Source organism: Musca domestica, unplaced genomic scaffold, assembly GCF_030504385.1.
Source record: "Musca domestica strain aabys unplaced genomic scaffold, Musca_domestica.polishedcontigs.V.1.1 146, whole genome shotgun sequence".
Lineage (NCBI taxonomy): Eukaryota > Metazoa > Arthropoda > Insecta > Diptera > Muscidae > Musca > Musca domestica.
Genome location: NW_026712202.1, coordinates 468,702 through 488,830, shown reverse-complemented (window position 1 = coordinate 488,830; position 20,129 = coordinate 468,702). Strand labels below are relative to the sequence as shown.

General features: G+C 33.6%; 1 protein-coding gene across 1 annotated transcript in view; it reads left to right on the top strand.

The window, feature by feature from the left end:
- The first annotated feature begins 4,886 nt into the window (after positions 1-4,886).
- The window catches only part of LOC101890728 (probable cytochrome P450 313a4), a 48,708-nt gene continuing 33,465 nt past the window's right edge, over positions 4,887-20,129 (top strand). The window contains exon 1 of the mRNA XM_059119422.1: positions 4,887-5,083. Coding sequence (XP_058975405.1) covers positions 4,933-5,083 — 151 coding nt within the window. The 5' untranslated portion in view covers positions 4,887-4,932. The remainder of the gene's footprint in view (positions 5,084-20,129) is intronic.

Sequence of the window (20,129 nt, the reverse complement as noted above, 5' to 3'; positions counted from 1 at the left end):
GTGGCATCAGAATTAATGCCGAATATTATCGCGAAAATATTCTGGAGGGTGTATTAAAGCCTTGGGCATGCAAACATTTTTGCCGCAGACCTTGGACATTTCAACAGGACTCAGCACGCGCCACCCAAGAATGGTTACAAAATGAGGTTCCTCGCTTTATTTCCAGTGGACAATGGCCACCAAAATCTCCGGATACCAATCCGTTGGACTATTGTGTCTGGAGTATTTTGGAGCGCAAGGTTGGCACTAAAAAATACCAAAGTGTCGATCACCTCAAGCAAGCGCTTCGGCGGGAATGTGCCAAAATACCGCAGAGCAACATTCGGGCAGCGTGTGACGGTTTCATTAGCAGTTTAAAGGCCATAATTCGTTCCAAAGGTGACCAATTCGAACAAATCTAAACTCATACTAAAATTTTATGCTAGTTCCGACATGACTTGCTTTCATTCAATAAAATAAAAAAAATGTAAAAATTATGGCATTTGACTTTGTTGCAGTTTTTTTTTATCTCACCCCATATATGTTTCATCCGATTAGGGGTTTTAAGTCCCCCACATTCGTAATATGTATTAGACATCAATGATATTTGTTACCTGATATCTTATAGAGCTCGATACTAACTTTGTCAAGTTTTATTGAGATCGGCTAAGATTTGGATATAGCTCCCATATATATACTTAATCCGATTTCTAATTTATTGTGCAAATAATGACTAATTAAATAAATTTTGGGACGTAGGTTGCCAGTTGGTGGCAAAAATATCTCCGTCAAATTTAGTGAAAATCGATTCAGAATTGGATATGCCTTCCAAATATCAGTACCCTCTGAAACCAAACTTTAATTTTACCGGACAAAAAACACGTTCCCATCTCTGATATGAATACATACAATGTATTTATGGATATAAATCAAATGTTAATGGGTTTCTTGTAAAAAAAAGTTATGACCGTATTTCTCAGGACAAAATATATAAATCATAGATAAAATATTGGAAAAATGTCACATCAATATCACTGAACTTACAACCACACAAGAGTAATGTTACGTCCCAAACGTTCGAGCAATAAACAAAGTTATTTATGCGCTTTGTAGGGTATTGTAATTAAAGGTAATTATGAAGATTAATTAATCTGTTAATGTACGGAGGTAAAACTTCTTTAAATAGTTGTTTCAACTTACTGCACAGCAATCGCATGTATCATTTCGTTCTACTTAGACGTGTTCGCTCGATTCTTGATTTCGGAAATGTTCTTCTGGTTTTTGTGTGTAATCTTGTGTTTCTGGCTGCACTGGCTGTGGACGCGGCGAAAATATTATGCATTGATGTTTAAATTACCAGGACGCATTGGATATCCTTTGCTGGGAATAGCCTTGGATCTAACTGGCACCAAGAAGGGTTTGTAGTTATGAATGATTAAATATATGAATGTATGTGTGAATAAAATAAAACGTAACAAAAGAATAAAACTGCAATATCCATGGCTTAATTAAGATGCTAGATTCTAAAATTGAAAGCCTGGATATGGCACATTGTAATATTTATATCAGTCTTAGGTCAGATGATCAAGTGCTTCGGATCCTCCCCCCATAAAGGGTCAACAGTTTGAATAATCATAACTCAAGGCTGGGGTATACATTTGTCGGCAAAACCTACTAATACTATTTTACTTGTTTCATTCTTACATGTGTGCTTTTAATAAATGTATCCATTAAGGTTTTGCTATTTTGTCAAATTTATCGACAGCCTCAAAGTATGCCACATATAGTGAAGATAAAGATTTGATAACATTACAATTGAAATAATGGTTATCTGGCCGAGCATTGCTTGACTTAACAAAAGCTAACATTTATCTCAAAAGAAAAATGTCATCAGAGAGAGTTAATCCATTCCATAGACAAATTAAGATATAGACAACGAAAAGTTAGTTTTGTCTTTTTATCCAGATGGCGCTCATCATGTTTTCCATAGTCAACATGCTTATTTACGCGTTCAAGCCACTCGACTTCGAAAACACATTTTATCGGTTTTCAAGATTTTTACTTGATTATTCCTGAATTTTTCGATGTCATCACGTACTTTTCACATTTCTTTTATTATGAGACAATTATCAACTGACAAATATCCTACAGTTTTTGTTATTTTTAACATTTTACAATGGAGTGACTTCAAAATGCCCACTCAAACCCCTGAAACGACATATACGACATCTGCTGACCCGATTTTTTTCGAAGATGAACGGTAAGAGCATTTCGTTGTATATATTTTCATTTGTCTATGGTTAATATACCCTTCTTTCCAAAGTGGAGGGTTTCAAAATGACCAAAATATTCGTCAAAGACCTCATAAAGTACATATATATATATATATATATATATATATATATATATATATATATATATATATATATATATATATACAATACAATACGAAAATAAAAGTAATTTGAGTAGTCATCACACAATTTAAAAAATCGGAAGTGTATGTATGCGGTTAAATATTACAAGAAAAAAGCATCTATGTTCGGCAAGGTCGAACTTTTAATACCCTTCACCATTTCGAAGAAACTTGAAAAATTTCCAAAAAAAATTGTCAAAAAATGCCGCTAAAACGAAAAGTGTTACATGTTTGCTATGCGAAGACGTGTTTCTGCGTTAGTAATTTATCATCATAGGCTGTATTATCGATTCAGAACCTTCAATACGAGATTTGAAACAACGCCGTTGAATACTGTCGCTAAAATCATCCGGTGGTGTTGTTATATGGGAGCTACACGAAGACGTGGATTTGCACAGACAATTTTCCGTCATAGATCGTAGTATGATATCATTGATCTGTATAGAAAATTCTCTAATATATACAGGGTAAGATGAAAAAACTGCAATCATCTTCAGACTGCTGTCATTTCTAAGCCACTCGTCCGACAGCTGTTAAAATTATTCCAGTGATAGCTCATTATATTATTTACAAGCGTACAAAAGCATTTTTGAGAATTTTCCAGAAAAAAAGTTATTCATGATGGAGTTCAAGGGTGATAGTGTGATTTTTTTTATATTTGCTGGAAAACCACAAATGGCTATCGTAAGAGCACTCCAGCATTGAAATGTGAATAAATCTTTTGTGCCTCGCACCATCGCTCGTTACCGAGATACTGGTGGCACAGCCCGACGTCAAGGAAATGAACGGAAAAAACCACAGTAAAGAAGCGACTTGATCGAAACCCGTGTCGCAGTAGCCGAAAATGGCTCGAGAGCTAAAAATATAGCAATATTCCATTCGACAAATATTGAAAAATGAGCTTGGGGTAAAGCCATTGAAATTCCAAAAAGTGCAAGAACTTACACCGCAACAGAAAGAAAATAGACTCAAAAGAGCTAAAGAGTTGCTTCGCTTGGCCGAAAGTGGTGAACCGCCGAATTTGGTTTTCGAAGATGAAAAAACATTCGTTGTCCAGATGTTTGTAAACAAAGAGGTCAGCTGAAAATGTGTACCTTCGATTAGCCACCAGAACTCAAGCGCCGATCATGGTGATGGTGGGCCGCCATAACAGTCAATAGTCGCTCACCGCTCGTATTATTTATGTATTATTTATTAACGCGAAAATATTCTGAAGGGTGTATTAAAGCCTTGGGTACGCAAACATTTTGACCACAGGCCTTGGACATTCCCACAGGACTCAGCACCATCGCACTCACTACGTGCCACCCAAGAATGGTTACAAAATGAGGTTCCTCTCTTCATTTCCAGTGCACAATGGCCACCAAAATCTCCGGATACCAGTCCGTTGGACTATTGTGTCTGGAGTATTTTGGAAATCAAGGTTGGCTTTAAAAACTACCAAGATGTCGATCACCTCAAGCAATCGCTTCGCCGGGAATTTGCCAAAATACCGCAGAGCAACATTTGGACAGCGTGTGACGGTTTCATTGGCCGTTTCAAGGCCATAATTCGTCCAAAGGTGTGGACTTCGAACAAATCTAAACTTATACTAAAATGTTTTGCTAGTTCCGACATGATTTGCTTTCGTTCAATTAAATAAAAAAAAATGAAAAAATTATGGCGTTTGACTTTGTTACAATTTTTTATTCCACTTTCATCCGATTTGGGGTTTTAGTCCCTCACATTCGTAATATGTATTCGACATCAATGATATTTTTTACCAGATATCTTATAGAGCTCGGTAATACCTTTGCCAACCGGAAATACCTTTTATCGAGATCGGCTAAAATTTGGATATAGCTCCCATATATACATAATCCGATTTCTAATTTATTGTGCAAATAATTACTAATATCAGCCCAAATTAAATGAATTTTGGGACGTAAGTTGCTATTTGGTGGAACTCGTCTCCGAAATATTTTTTTTATTATAATCCTTCTCGTAGTATTACCATGCACCATTACCATTACTCTATAGCAATGTTTTCTTTGGTATATAAAATAATAATATCTTTGTCAAATTTAGTGAATATCGATTCAGAATTGGATATGCCTTCCAAATATCAGTTCCCTCTGAAACCAAACTATAATTTTACCGGAGAAAAAACACGTTCCCATCTCTGATATGAATACATTCAATGTATTTATGGATATAAATCAAATGTTAATGGGTTTCTTGTAAAAAAAAGTTATGACCGTATTTCTCAGGACAAAATATATAAATCATAGATAAAATATTGGAAAAATGTTACATCAATATCACTGAACTTACAACCACACAAGAGTAATGTTACGTCCCATACCCATTTGAGCAATAAACAAAGTTATTTATGCATTTTGTAGGGTATTGTAATTAAATGTAATTATGAAGAGTAATTAATTTGTTAATGTGCGGAGGTTAAACTTCTTTAAATAGTTGTTTCAACTAACCGCAAAGCAATCGCATGTATCATTTCGTTCTACTTAGACGTATTCGCTCGATTCTTGGTTTCGGAAATGTTGTACTGGTTTTTGTGTGTAATCGTGTGTTTCTGGCTGCACTGGCTGTGGACTCGGCGAAAATATTATGCATTGATGTTTAAATTACCAGGACGCATGGGATATCCTTTGCTGGGAATAGCCTTGGATCTAACTGGAACCAAGAAGGGTTTGTAGTTATGAGTGCTATTGTATGAATAAATATATGAGTGTGTGTGTGAATAAAAGAAAACGTAAAAAAGAATAAAACTGCAATATCTATGGCTTAATAAATCTACTATATTCTGAAACTGAAAGCCTGGATATGGCACATTGTAATATTTATATCAATCATAGGTAAGATGACCAAGTGCTTTGGAACCTCCCCATAAAGGGTTAACAGTTTGAATAATCATAACCCAAGGCTTGGGGTATACATCTGTCGGCAAAACCGACTGATACTAATTTACTTGTTTCATTCTTACATGTGTGTGTGTATCCATTAAGGTTTTGCTATTTTGTCAAAATTATCGACAGCCTGAAAGTATACCACAAATAATGCAGATAAAGATTTGATAGCATAACATTATCTGGTTATATGGCCGGGCATTGCTTGACTTAACAAAAGCTAACATTTATCTCAAAGGGAAAATGTTGTCATCAGAGATAGTTAACCCATTCTGTTTAAAATTCTCACTCGAATTTTGATCTCCCAAATCTTAAAATTAAAGTAATTTGAGAAATCTACTTCTCAAATTCTCCGTTTGAATATGGCCACAGAAAATCCATCACACAATTTAAACATTTTGTAAGTGTATGTATACGGTCGAATATTACAATTCAAGAAATCAAGTAAAAGAGCAGCTATGTTCGGCCAGGTCGAACTTTTAATACCCTTCACCATTTCGAAGAAACTTGAAAAATTTCCAAAAAAAAAATTGTCAAAAAATGCCGCTAAAACGAAAAGTGTTACATGTTTGCTATGCGAAGACGTGTTTCTGCGTTAGTAATTTATCAATCATAGGCTGTATTATCGATTCAGAACCTTCAATACGAGATTTGAAACAACGCCGTTGAATACTGTCGCTAAAATCATCCGATGGTGTTGTTATATGGGAGCTACACGAAGACGTGGATTTGCACAGACAATTTTCCGTCATAGATCGTAGTATGATATCATTGATCTGTATAGAAAATTCTCTAATATATACAGGGTAAGATGAAAAAACTGCAATCATCTTCAGACTGCTGTCATTTCTAAGCCACTCGTCCGACAGCTGTTAAAATTATTCCAGTGATAGCTCATTATATTATTTACAAGCGTACAAAAGCATTTTTGAGAATTTTCTAGAAAAAAAGTTATTCATGATGGAGTTCAAGGGTGATAGTGTGATTTTTTTTATATTTGCTGGAAAACCACAAATGGCTATCGTAAGAGCACTCCAGCATTGAAATGTGAATAAATCTTTTGTGCCTCGCACCATCGCTCGTTACCGAGATACTGGTGGCACAGCCCGACGTCAAGGAAATGAACGGAAAAAACCACAGTAAAGAAGCGACTTGATCGAAACCCGTGTCGCAGTAGCCGAAAATGGCTCGTGAGCTAAAAATATAGCAATATTCCATTCGGCAAATATTGAAAAATGAGCTCGGGGTAAAGCCATTGAAATTCCAAAAAGTGCAATAGAAAAACAAAAAGAAAAAAGAATCAATAGAGCACAAGAGTTTCTTCGCTTGGCCGAAAATGGTGAACCGCCGAATTTGGTTTTCTCCGATGAGAAAACATTCGTTGTCCAGCAGTTTGTGAACAAACAAAATTATCGCGTGTACTTGCCAAAGAGGTCAGCTGAAAATATGCACCATCGTTTGGCCACCAGAACTCAAGCGCCGGCCATGGTGATGGTGTGGGCCGCCATAACAGCCGATGGTCGCTCTCCGCTCGTATTAATCGACAGTGGCATCAGAATAAATTCCGAATGTTATCGCGAAAATACTCTGGAGGGTGTATTAAAGCCTTGGGTACGTAAACATTTTGACCGCAGGCCTTGGACATTCCCACAGGGCTCACCATCATCGCACTCAGTACGCGCTACCCAAGAATGGTTACAAAATGAGGTTCCTCACTTCATTTCCAGCGCACAATGGCAACCAAAATCTCCGGTACCAATCCTTTGAACTATTGTGTCTATAGTATTTTAGAATGCAAGGTTGGCACTAACAAATACCAAAGTGTTGATCACCTCAAGAAAGCACTTCGTCGGGAATGGGTCAAAATACTGCAGAGAAACATTTGGGCAGCGTGTGACGTGTGGTTTTATTGGCCGTTTGAAGGCCATAATTCGTGCCTAAGGTGACCATTTCGAATAAATCTAAACTTATTCTAAAATTTGATGTTATTTCCTACACATTTTGCTTTCATTAAATAAAATGTAAAAAAAAATTAAAAATTATGACATTTGACTTTGTTGGAGTTTTTTTTATCTCACCCTGTATATACAGAATTGGATATTAATTACTCTCAAATGGAATATGGTTCAATCGTACATTTTTTTTAATTTTTATTACACTGAAAATATATGAAAGCTATATTTTAAATATTTCTTAATGTAATTGCATTGACCTAAATTCTAAAACTTTATTACCTGTCTTCCGTTTTTTATTTTCATCTATAAAATCTTCATTTTATGTCTATGTTTGAACTTTAAGCTTTTAAAATAGTCACATATATTTAAATCAACACATTTAATACATTAAATACGTCACAATTACTTATTTTTTGTACCCTCTACCATAATATGGAGGATATTTTAAGTTTGTCATTTCGGTAGTAACACCTCAACCAGTAGAGCTAGAAATCTTAAATTTGCAATTAGTCCACCATAGATTTTATGATGGATGTATCAAAGGATTTTTGGAAATTTTTACTATAAGTGTACAAAAAGTACTAAAGTCATGTGTACGTTTAGAGCTAAAAACTTTGGAATGGGAATCAAGGTTGAAGTGTAGAGTCAATGTAAGGAGATAGTTTTGGAACTGTGTATGAAAGAAACCAAACCGTACTAAATTTGATACAATTTGAATTTCGAGGAACGGAAAAAGCTGGAATCGTGAAATTTGAAATTAGCATTACTGGCGAAGTGTAGGATTGAGATATGGAGGTAATTTAGAAATTTGTGTATGAAAAGTACTAAATGCTATAATTGGTACAATTTCGATTTGGATGAGCTGGAATTCTGAAATTTGGAAATAAAAATACTATTGCATTCTAGGACAGAGGAATGTAGGTTGTTTTGAAAATTCGTTTTTATGTGTACCAAATAGTATAAAATTTAGTACAACTTAAATTTTTGGATAACCAATGGAGTTGGAATCTTGAAATTTAAAAATAAGATTTTTATTAGACTTGTTGATGCAGGTTGTGTGGGAATTTGTACTTATGTGTACTAAATGGAACTAAATTATGTAAACAATGGAATTGTGGTGAACCGATAGAAATTTGGAATGAGAGTCACTGGTGGAGTGTAGCAAATATGTACCAAAGGGTTTTGTGGAAATTCGAACTTTAAGGTTACAAAAAGTTCTAAAATGGTACTAGACTTCTAAAATGATACAATTTGCTATTATGTGAACGGATAAAGCTAAAAACTTGAATTTAGTATGGGAATCAAGGTTGAAAAGTGAGTTTGATACATGAAGAGATATTTTTTTTTAGAAATGAGTACTAAATGTGTGAGAACTGTACTAATTGGTATTAAATGTGGAACAATTTGGTTTAGAATGAACGGTTGAAGCATAAATTTTGAAATTTTGTATTGGTTTCCATGTTGCTGGTAGGTTCGACATAAAGAAGTGTTTTTGGAAATGTGTACTACACAGGTATGAAAAGAACTAAATAACACTATATTTGGTACCATTTGGTATTAGGTGAACAAATATTGCTTGAAATCTAAAATTTGGTATGTTCATGTGTGGCCTGGACATTTGGATTTTGGTTTTGGAAATGTGTACCATAGTTGTACGAAAAGTATTGAATGATACTAAATTTGGTATTGGGTGAAGGAATAAAGATACAATTTTGAAGCTTGATATTAATGTTAGGTGATGGTATATGTGATTGAGATTTAACGTTGTTTTGGAAATGCTTCCCATATTTGTACGAAAAGTACTAAATGGTACTATATTTGGTTTTGGGTAAAGGGATATAGCTGGAATTCTCCAATTTAATATTGAGGGTCGGTTATTATCTAGAATTAAGTATGCTGTAGGTGTTGTAAATGTGTACTATATTTGTACGAAAATTGCTAAATGGTACTAAAATTGATATAGTGTTAAAGCAAAGGCCTGGAATCCCCAAAATTTTATATTGTGGACTCTGTCGATATCTGTAACTAGCTGAACCCGGTGTGCTTCACTACCCCTTTTGATGTTATATGCATTAAAAATTTTATTTACGAATATATGTTGGATAAAAAAACAAATTTAAAAATTAAAAAACAATATTGCACTTCTTTAATGCGTTAATTAACAAAACCATTAGAAAAGCAGTAACATGACATGCATACACGAAGGGTTTGTCCTTTGGATTTATTTATTTATTTATTTCAAATACCAAGCGTGCAGAAAACTGCAATTTTCTGAAGTTGAGTGGCATTTCTATTGCAATTAGTGAATTCGATGTAGCAACATACTTCCCTGTAATAAGCGTATTTCAAATTAATTGTTGTGTTGTTTTTTAGTGTTAGCCTAAGGCGTTGTGTGACAATTATTATTAAACATAATTTATTATTAAATATAATTTAAAAAAAATTACTTTTACATCAAATTCCGCCACAAGTTTCATATTTCATTGAAATTGGTGCGTCAAATATGTAAAATCGGCCGAGAATATATATGGGAGCTATATCCAAATCTTAACTAATTTCCAATTAATTTGTCACATTTATTATTGTAACCAAATTCTGCCACACATTCTGAATTTCAATGGAATCGGTCATATATATCGTGTTTGGTACATAACATGTATGAAGTCGGCCGAAATATATATGTTAGCTATACCCTAACCTCAACCGATTTCAATATAATTTGGCAATTTTTTTCTGGTGCCAGATTTTGTCTCTCTCGCTTTGGGTGCATCAAATATTTGAAATCGGCCTAAAATATATATGGGAGCTATAATCAAATCTGAGCGAATTTTGATATAATTCGTGAAATTTATTTTTGTGCCAAATTTAGTCACTCATGGCGAATTTCATTGGAATCGGAAATACGTATCGTGTTTTGTGGATCAAATATGTGAAATCGGCGGAAAATATATATGAGAGCTATATCCAAATCTGAAGCGATTTTAATATAATTTGACTAATTTATCATCAAATCAAAATCCCGTCACACATTCCCAATTTCATTGGAATCGAACAAACATATCGTGTTTGGTGCATCAAATAATCGAAATCGGTTGAAGTTATATATGGAAGCTATATCCAAATCTGAACAGATTTCAATATAATTTGACAAATGTATATTCGTTTTAATTTCCGCTAAACATTCCAAATTTCATTGAAATTAGAGACACAAAGCGTGTTTGGTGCATCAAATACATGAAATCGGTCGTAAAGATATATAGGAGCTATATCCAAATCTGAACCGATTTCAATATAATTTGGGAAATCAATTTTTTAGACAAAATCCATCACATGTTTCAAATTTCATTGAAATTTGGGATACATAGCGTGCTTGGTGCATCAAATGCTTGAAATCGGCCGAAAATATATATGGGAGCTATATCCAAATCTAAACCGATTTCAATATAATTTGGCAAATTTATTTTTGTTCCAAATTCCGTTACGCATTCCACATTTGGAGACTGTATCTGTAATCGATCAATAGATATGTGCATACAAAATCTAAATTTTTGGGAGGTACCTCCGATTCTGATGCTATATCTCCACTTCCAAGTGGAATTTGAAAAATGTATATAGCCTATGTTACTTTCAGGCGATGTTGAAGTATACATGTAAATTTTCAGGAATATCTGTTCAGCGGTTTTCGAGTCCATAAATTACAAACAAACAAACAAACATACAAACATTTTCCTCTTTTATAGATATAGATTGAGATGTGGAGGTGGTTTTGGAAATGTGTACTACAATTGTACGAAAAGTACGAAATGCTACTTAATTTGGTTCTGAAATTTGATGTTTAAATAACTGTTGGTATCTGAGGTTGAGATTTAAAGGTGGGTTCGGAGTTGGGTGCTCAATTTGGTATTGGATGAAGGGATAGGACTGAAATTTTCAAATTTGATATTGAGATCTCTGTTGGTACTATAATTGATGTTGTTTTGGAAATGTGAACTATAATTGGAAGTACTAAATTTGGTATTGGATAAAGGAATAGAGATGAAATCTTGAAATTTGATTTAGATATCACTTTTGATGTCTGTATCTGAAAAAAGGAGGTGCCTTTAGAAGTGCGTAGAAACGTACGAAAAGCGCAAAGTGCCACAAAATGTGCCGTTGGCTGTTAGGATAGAGATGGAATTCTGAAATTTGGTATTGTGTTCACTGTTGGTGTCTAGGGTGGAGAAAAGGAGATGGATTTGGGAAAATTTGGAGGGTCATTCCGTTTGTAAAACCTCGAAATATTCTTGATCAGCATAAAATTCTATGTCGATTTATCAATGTCCGTCCGTCTGTGGAAATCACTCTAGCTTCCGAATGTAATGAAATAGGTTGATAAAATTTTACTCAAATGTATATTATGTCTGCAGGACTTTTGGTATTGAAAATGGGCCATGTAGGTCCACGTCTTCGTATAGCCCCCATATAACGGTACCTCCCGATATTCGGTATTCTGATGATTATAGCGATATTATTTACCGGAATTGTTTCAAATTTCGCATTTGAAGTTCGTAATGAATACTACAGACTGTGGCAAAACATTGTCTGTGCAGGTCCACGTTTTACAACTCCCATGGTTCCTCCCTATATTCGGAATTTTCATGATTTTAGCTACATTATAAACAGATTTTTTCCAGTTTTGCATTTGAATATTGTAATAGTTTGTGACAAAAGTTGCCTATGCAGGTCCACGTCGTCGTACAGACCCTAATATACGGCTACATTCGGATTTTTTAAGATTTTAAGATTTTTAAGATTTTAACGAATTTTATATTTTTGAAAATTGCCAAATTTGTACCATATGGTGGAGGTTATTCAAAGTTCGGCCCCGCCGAACTTACAGCTTTTTATTTTTTTGGATTATGGGATATGATCTTCCATACTAAAATACAAAATTACAATTTTAGGACCTACTCGATATTATTATTTTTAAACTCCATATACTTTTCAGATATGGCGAAAATATGGACTTATTTTGATTTAATTTTTAAAACGTTTCTTGTTCTAAAACACTGGTGACTACCTGTAGTCGAAGTTCCCATTTTAAAAAATTATGACTAAATAATAACACCTTAGAAAAAGCATTCCACAACTGTGAAATTTGAAAACCACACAAAGTTTGACTTTGAAATTTTGGGTACGGAAGTTGAACTTTGTGTTATATAATAGTTTAGAAACATTTATTTCAGTGCTGGATCTCGGCACTTGTCAAAATATGTTCAAGACTGTTACTTCACAATTGGCATGGAGGGTATTAAAAGTTCATCGCATCAAACTTAAAACATTTTACTTGTTCTAAGTTCAAAGTTTTATTTATAATTTAAATGAATTTATTTTTATTAAAATATTCGAATAAAATGTTATACAAATATATTTTATTCAAAATTATGTTCATGTTCTACTTGAGAAAAACGATTTAGGCCGTCCTTCTCGACTGTGATTGTCACACATTTATATTTGATCTCTTTCGAACATTTACAGTTGATGAATATATTTATAGTACGTCATACAAGTTGCGCTGAATCAGTCGCGTTTATCGATTAAATCTATTAAGACGTGTGCATAGTTGTTTTTGTTTTCTTTTTTTTTTTTAAATGAAATGAAATAAAGAAAAAAGAATCAATAGAGCACAAGAGTTTCTTCGCTTGGCCGAAAATGGTGAACCGCCGAATTTGGTTTTCTCCGATGAGAAAACATTCGTTGTCCAGCAGTTTGTGAACAAACAAAATTATCGCGTGTACTTGCCAAAGAGGTCAGCTGAAAATATGCACCATCGTTTGGCCACCAGAACTCAAGCGCCGGCCATGGTGATGGTGTGGGCCGCCATAACAGCCGATGGTCGCTCTCCGCTCGTATTAATCGACAGTGGCATCAGAATAAATTCCGAATGTTATCGCGAAAATACTCTGGAGGGTGTATTAAAGCCTTGGGTACGTAAACATTTTGACCGCAGGCCTTGGACATTCCCACAGGGCTCACCATCATCGCACTCAGTACGCGCTACCCAAGAATGATTACAAAATGAGGTTCCTCACTTCATTTCCAGCGCACAATGGCAACCAAAATCTCCGGTACCAATCCTTTGAACTATTGTGTCTATAGTATTTTAGAATGCAAGGTTGGCACTAACAAATACCAAAGTGTTGATCACCTCAAGAAAGCACTTCGTCGGGAATGGGTCAAAATACTGCAGAGAAACATTTGGGCAGCGTGTGACGTGTGGTTTTATTGGCCGTTTGAAGGCCATAATTCGTGCCTAAGGTGACCATTTCGAATAAATCTAAACTTATTCTAAAATTTGATGTTATTTCCTACACATTTTGCTTTCATTAAATAAAATGTAAAAAAAAATTAAAAATTATGACATTTGACTTTGTTGGAGTTTTTTTTATCTCACCCTGTATATACAGAATTGGATATTAATTACTCTCAAATGGAATATGGTTCAATCGTACATTTTTTTTAATTTTTATTACACTGAAAATATATGAAAGCTATATTTTAAATATTTCTTAATGTAATTGCATTGACCTGAATTCTAAAACTTTATTACCTGTCTTCCGTTTTTTATTTTCATCTATAAAATCTTCATTTTATGTCTATGTTTGAACTTTAAGCTTTTAAAATAGTCACATATATTTAAATCAACACATTTAATACATTAAATACGTCACAATTACTTATTTTTTGTACCCTCTACCATAATATGGAGGATATTTTAAGTTTGTCATTTCGGTAGTAACACCTCAACCAGTAGAGCTAGAAATCTTAAATTTGCAATTAGTCCACCATAGATTTTATGATGGATGTATCAAAGGATTTTTGGAAATTTTTACTATAAGTGTACAAAAAGTACTAAAGTCATGTGTACGTTTAGAGCTAAAAACTTTGGAATGGGAATCAAGGTTGAAGTGTAGAGTCAATGTAAGGAGATAGTTTTGGAACTGTGTATGAAAGAAACCAAACCGTACTAAATTTGATACAATTTGAATTTCGAGGAACGGAAAAAGCTGGAATCGTGAAATTTGAAATTAGCATTACTGGCGAAGTGTAGGATTGAGATATGGAGGTAATTTAGAAATTTGTGTATGAAAAGTACTAAATGCTATAATTGGTACAATTTCGATTTGGATGAGCTGGAATTCTGAAATTTGGAAATAAAAATACTATTGCATTCTAGGACAGAGGAATGTAGGTTGTTTTGAAAATTCGTTTTTATGTGTACCAAATAGTATAAAATTTAGTACAACTTAAATTTTTGGATAACCAATGGAGTTGGAATCTTGAAATTTAAAAATAAGATTTTTATTAGACTTGTTGATGCAGGTTGTGTGGGAATTTGTACTTATGTGTACTAAATGGAACTAAATTATGTAAACAATGGAATTGTGGTGAACCGATAGAAATTTGGAATGAGAGTCACTGGTGGAGTGTAGCAAATATGTACCAAAGGGTTTTGTGGAAATTCGAACTTTAAGGTTACAAAAAGTTCTAAAATGGTACTAGACTTCTAAAATGATACAATTTGCTATTATGTGAACGGATAAAGCTAAAAACTTGAATTTAGTATGGGAATCAAGGTTGAAAAGTGAGTTTGATACATGAAGAGATATTTTTTTTTAGAAATGAGTACTAAATGTGTGAGAACTGTACTAATTGGTATTAAATGTGGAACAATTTGGTTTAGAATGAACGGTTGAAGCATAAATTTTGAAATTTTGTATTGGTTTCCATGTTGCTGGTAGGTTCGACATAAAGAAGTGTTTTTGGAAATGTGTACTACACAGGCATGAAAAGTACTAAATAACACTATATTTGGTACCATTTGGTATTAGGTGAACAAATATTGCTTGAAATCTAAAATTTGGTATGTTCATGTGTGGCCTGGACATTTGGATTTTGGTTTTGGAAATGTGTACCATAGTTGTACGAAAAGTATTGAATGATACTAAATTTGGTATTGGGTGAAGGAATAAAGATACAATTTTGAAGCTTGATATTAATGTTAGGTGATGGTATATGTGATTGAGATTTAACGTTGTTTTGGAAATGCTTCCCATATTTGTACGAAAAGTACTAAATGGTACTATATTTGGTTTTGGGTAAAGGGATATAGCTGGAATTCTCCAATTTAATATTGAGGGTCGGTTATTATCTAGAATTAAGTATGCTGTAGGTGTTGTAAATGTGTACTATATTTGTACGAAAATTGCTAAATGGTACTAAAATTGATATAGTGTTAAAGCAAAGGCCTGGAATCCCCAAAATTTTATATTGTGGACTCTGTCGATATCTGTAACTAGCTGAACCCGGTGTGCTTCACTACCCCTTTTGATGTTATATGCATTAAAAATTTTATTTACGAATATATGTTGGATAAAAAAACAAATTTAAAAATTAAAAAACAATATTGCACTTCTTTAATGCGTTAATTAACAAAACCATTAGAAAAGCAGTAACATGACATGCATACACGAAGGGTTTGTCCTTTGGATTTATTTATTTATTTATTTCAAATACCAAGCGTGCAGAAAACTGCAATTTTCTGAAGTTGAGTGGCATTTCTATTGCAATTAGTGAATTCGATGTAGCAACATACTTCCCTGTAATAAGCGTATTTCAAATTAATTGTTGTGTTGTTTTTTAGTGTTAGCCTAAGGCGTTGTGTGACAATTATTATTAAACATAATTTATTATTAAATATAATTTAAAAAAAATTACTTTTACATCAAATTCCGCCACAAGTTTCATATTTCATTGAAATTGGTGCGTCAAATATGTAAAATCGGCCGAGAATATATATGGGAGCTATATCCAAATCTTAACTAATTTCCAATTAATTTGTCACATTTATTATTGTAACCAAATTCTGCCACACATTCTGAATTTCAATGGAATCGGTCATATATATCGTGTTTGGTACATAACATGTATGAAGTCGGCCGAAATATATATGTTAGCTATACCCTAACCTCAACCGATTTCAATATAATTTGGCAATTTTTTTCTGGTGCCAGATTTTGTCTCTCTCGCTTTGGGTGCATCAAATATTTGAAATCGGCCTAAAATATATATGGGAGCTATAATCAAATCTGAGCGAATTTTGATATAATTCGTGAAATTTATTTTTGTGCCAAATTTAGTCACTCATGGCGAATTTCATTGGAATCGGAAATACGTATCGTGTTTTGTGGATCAAATATGTGAAATCGGCGGAAAATATATATGAGAGCTATATCCAAATCTGAAGCGATTTTAATATAATTTGACTAATTTATCATCAAATCAAAATCCCGTCACACATTCCCAATTTCATTGGAATCGAACAAACATATCGTGTTTGGTGCATCAAATAATCGAAATCGGTTGAAGTTATATATGGAAGCTATATCCAAATCTGAACAGATTTCAATATAATTTGACAAATGTATATTCGTTTTAATTTCCGCTAAACATTCCAAATTTCATTGAAATTAGAGACACAAAGCGTGTTTGGTGCATCAAATACATGAAATCGGTCGTAAAGATATATAGGAGCTATATCCAAATCTGAACCGATTTCAATATAATTTGGGAAATCAATTTTTTAGACAAAATCCATCACATGTTTCAAATTTCATTGAAATTTGGGATACATAGCGTGCTTGGTGCATCAAATGCTTGAAATCGGCCGAAAATATATATGGGAGCTATATCCAAATCTAAACCGATTTCAATATAATTTGGCAAATTTATTTTTGTTCCAAATTCCGTTACGCATTCCACATTTGGAGACTGTATCTGTAATCGATCAATAGATATGTGCATACAAAATCTAAATTTTTGGGAGGTACCTCCGATTCTGATGCTATATCTCCACTTCCAAGTGGAATTTGAAAAATGTATATAGCCTATGTTACTTTCAGGCGATGTTGAAGTATACATGTAAATTTTCAGGAATATCTGTTCAGCGGTTTTCGAGTCCATAAATTACAAACAAACAAACAAACATACAAACATTTTCCTCTTTTATAGATATAGATTGAGATGTGGAGGTGGTTTTGGAAATGTGTACTACAATTGTACGAAAAGTACGAAATGCTACTTAATTTGGTTCTGAAATTTGATGTTTAAATAACTGTTGGTATCTGAGGTTGAGATTTAAAGGTGGGTTCGGAGTTGGGTGCTCAATTTGGTATTGGATGAAGGGATAGGACTGAAATTTTCAAATTTGATATTGAGATCTCTGTTGGTACTATAATTGATGTTGTTTTGGAAATGTGAACTATAATTGGAAGTACTAAATTTGGTATTGGATAAAGGAATAGAGATGAAATCTTGAAATTTGATTTAGATATCACTTTTGATGTCTGTATCTGAAAAAAGGAGGTGCCTTTAGAAGTGCGTAGAAACGTACGAAAAGCGCAAAGTGCCACAAAATGTGCCGTTGGCTGTTAGGATAGAGATGGAATTCTGAAATTTGGTATTGTGTTCACTGTTGGTGTCTAGGGTGGAGAAAAGGAGATGGATTTGGGAAAATTTGGAGGGTCATTCCGTTTGTAAAACCTCGAAATATTCTTGATCAGCATAAAATTCTATGTCGATTTATCAATGTCCGTCCGTCTGTGGAAATCACTCTAGCTTCCGAATGTAATGAAATAGGTTGATAAAATTTTACTCAAATGTATATTATGTCTGCAGGACTTTTGGTATTGAAAATGGGCCATGTAGGTCCACGTCTTCGTATAGCCCCCATATAACGGTACCTCCCGATATTCGGTATTCTGATGATTATAGCGATATTATTTACCGGAATTGTTTCAAATTTCGCATTTGAAGTTCGTAATGAATACTACAGACTGTGGCAAAACATTGTCTGTGCAGGTCCACGTTTTACAACTCCCATGGTTCCTCCCTATATTCGGAATTTTCATGATTTTAGCTACATTATAAACAGATTTTTTCCAGTTTTGCATTTGAATATTGTAATAGTTTGTGACAAAAGTTGCCTATGCAGGTCCACGTCGTCGTACAGACCCTAATATACGGCTACATTCGGATTTTTTAAGATTTTAAGATTTTTAAGATTTTAACGAATTTTATATTTTTGAAAATTGCCAAATTTGTACCATATGGTGGAGGTTATTCAAAGTTCGGCCCCGCCGAACTTACAGCTTTTTATTTTTTTGGATTATGGGATATGATCTTCCATACTAAAATACAAAATTACAATTTTAGGACCTACTCGATATTATTATTTTTAAACTCCATATACTTTTCAGATATGGCGAAAATATGGACTTATTTTGATTTAATTTTTAAAACGTTTCTTGTTCTAAAACACTGGTGACTACCTGTAGTCGAAGTTCCCATTTTAAAAAATTATGACTAAATAATAACACCTTAGAAAAAGCATTCCACAACTGTGAAATTTGAAAACCACACAAAGTTTGACTTTGAAATTTTGGGTACGGAAGTTGAACTTTGTGTTATATAATAGTTTAGAAACATTTATTTCAGTGCTGGATCTCGGCACTTGTCAAAATATGTTCAAGACTGTTACTTCACAATTGGCATGGAGGGTATTAAAAGTTCATCGCATCAAACTTAAAACATTTTACTTGTTCTAAGTTCAAAGTTTTATTTATAATTTAAATGAATTTATTTTTATTAAAATATTCGAATAAAATGTTATACAAATATATTTTATTCAAAATTATGTTCATGTTCTACTTGAGAAAAACGATTTAGGCCGTCCTTCTCGACTGTGATTGTCACACATTTATATTTGATCTCTTTCGAACATTTACAGTTGATGAATATATTTATAGTACGTCATACAAGTTGCGCTGAATCAGTCGCGTTTATCGATTAAATCTATTAAGACGTGTGCATAGTTGTTTTTGTTTTCTTTTTTTTTTTTTAAATGCTTCATTGGTTTTGGTGTGTAATCGGTTGTGTTTGGTTATACTGGCTGTGGAGCAGGAGAAAATATTATGCATTAATGTTGAAACTACCTGGACGAATGGGTTATCCTTTATTGGGTATAGCCCTGGATTTACGTGGAAGCAGAAAGGGTTTGTAATAAAAAAAAAACAAGTAAAAATGAAGCTAATTTCGGCAAGGCCGAAATTTTAGTACCCTCCACCATTTTTAAGGAATTTAAAAAATTTCCAAAAAAAAAAAATTGAATGAAAAACGTTATATGGGGACCAGCATAGACAATTTTCCGTCATAGGCTATAGTACCTATTAATAAGTTCAAATAAAAAAATTGAAACAATTCGGGGGAATAATGCCGCAAAAACATCAAAATACCAAATTTCGAAAGGTATTGTTATATGTGAGCTATACGAAAGTGTAGACCTCTATAGGCAATTTGGTGCTATAGACTGTACTACCCAACACGAACCTTAAATAGGAAATTTGAAATAATTCCTATAAAAAAAGTTAGCTAAAAACATGAAAATACTGAATATCGGGGGATATCGTTGTATGGGGGCTATACGAAGACGTAGACCGGCATATGTATTTTTTTGTCAAAGGCTGTAGTACCCTTTACGAAGTATTAGTATGACATTTGAAAGAATTCAGGTGAATAATTTCGCTAAAATCATCAAAATACCGAAAATAGGAAGTTGCCGATATATGGGGGCTATACGAAGATGTCGACCTGCATAGTCTGTTATAGCTTGCAGTTCCCATCAGGAACTTCAAAACCGAAATTTGAAACGATTCCGACTAATAATGCCGCTAAAATCATAAAAATATCGAATTTAGGAGGGCACCGTTATATGGGGGCTATACGAAGACTTGGACCTGCATAGACAATTTTCTATCATAGACTGCAGTACCCATA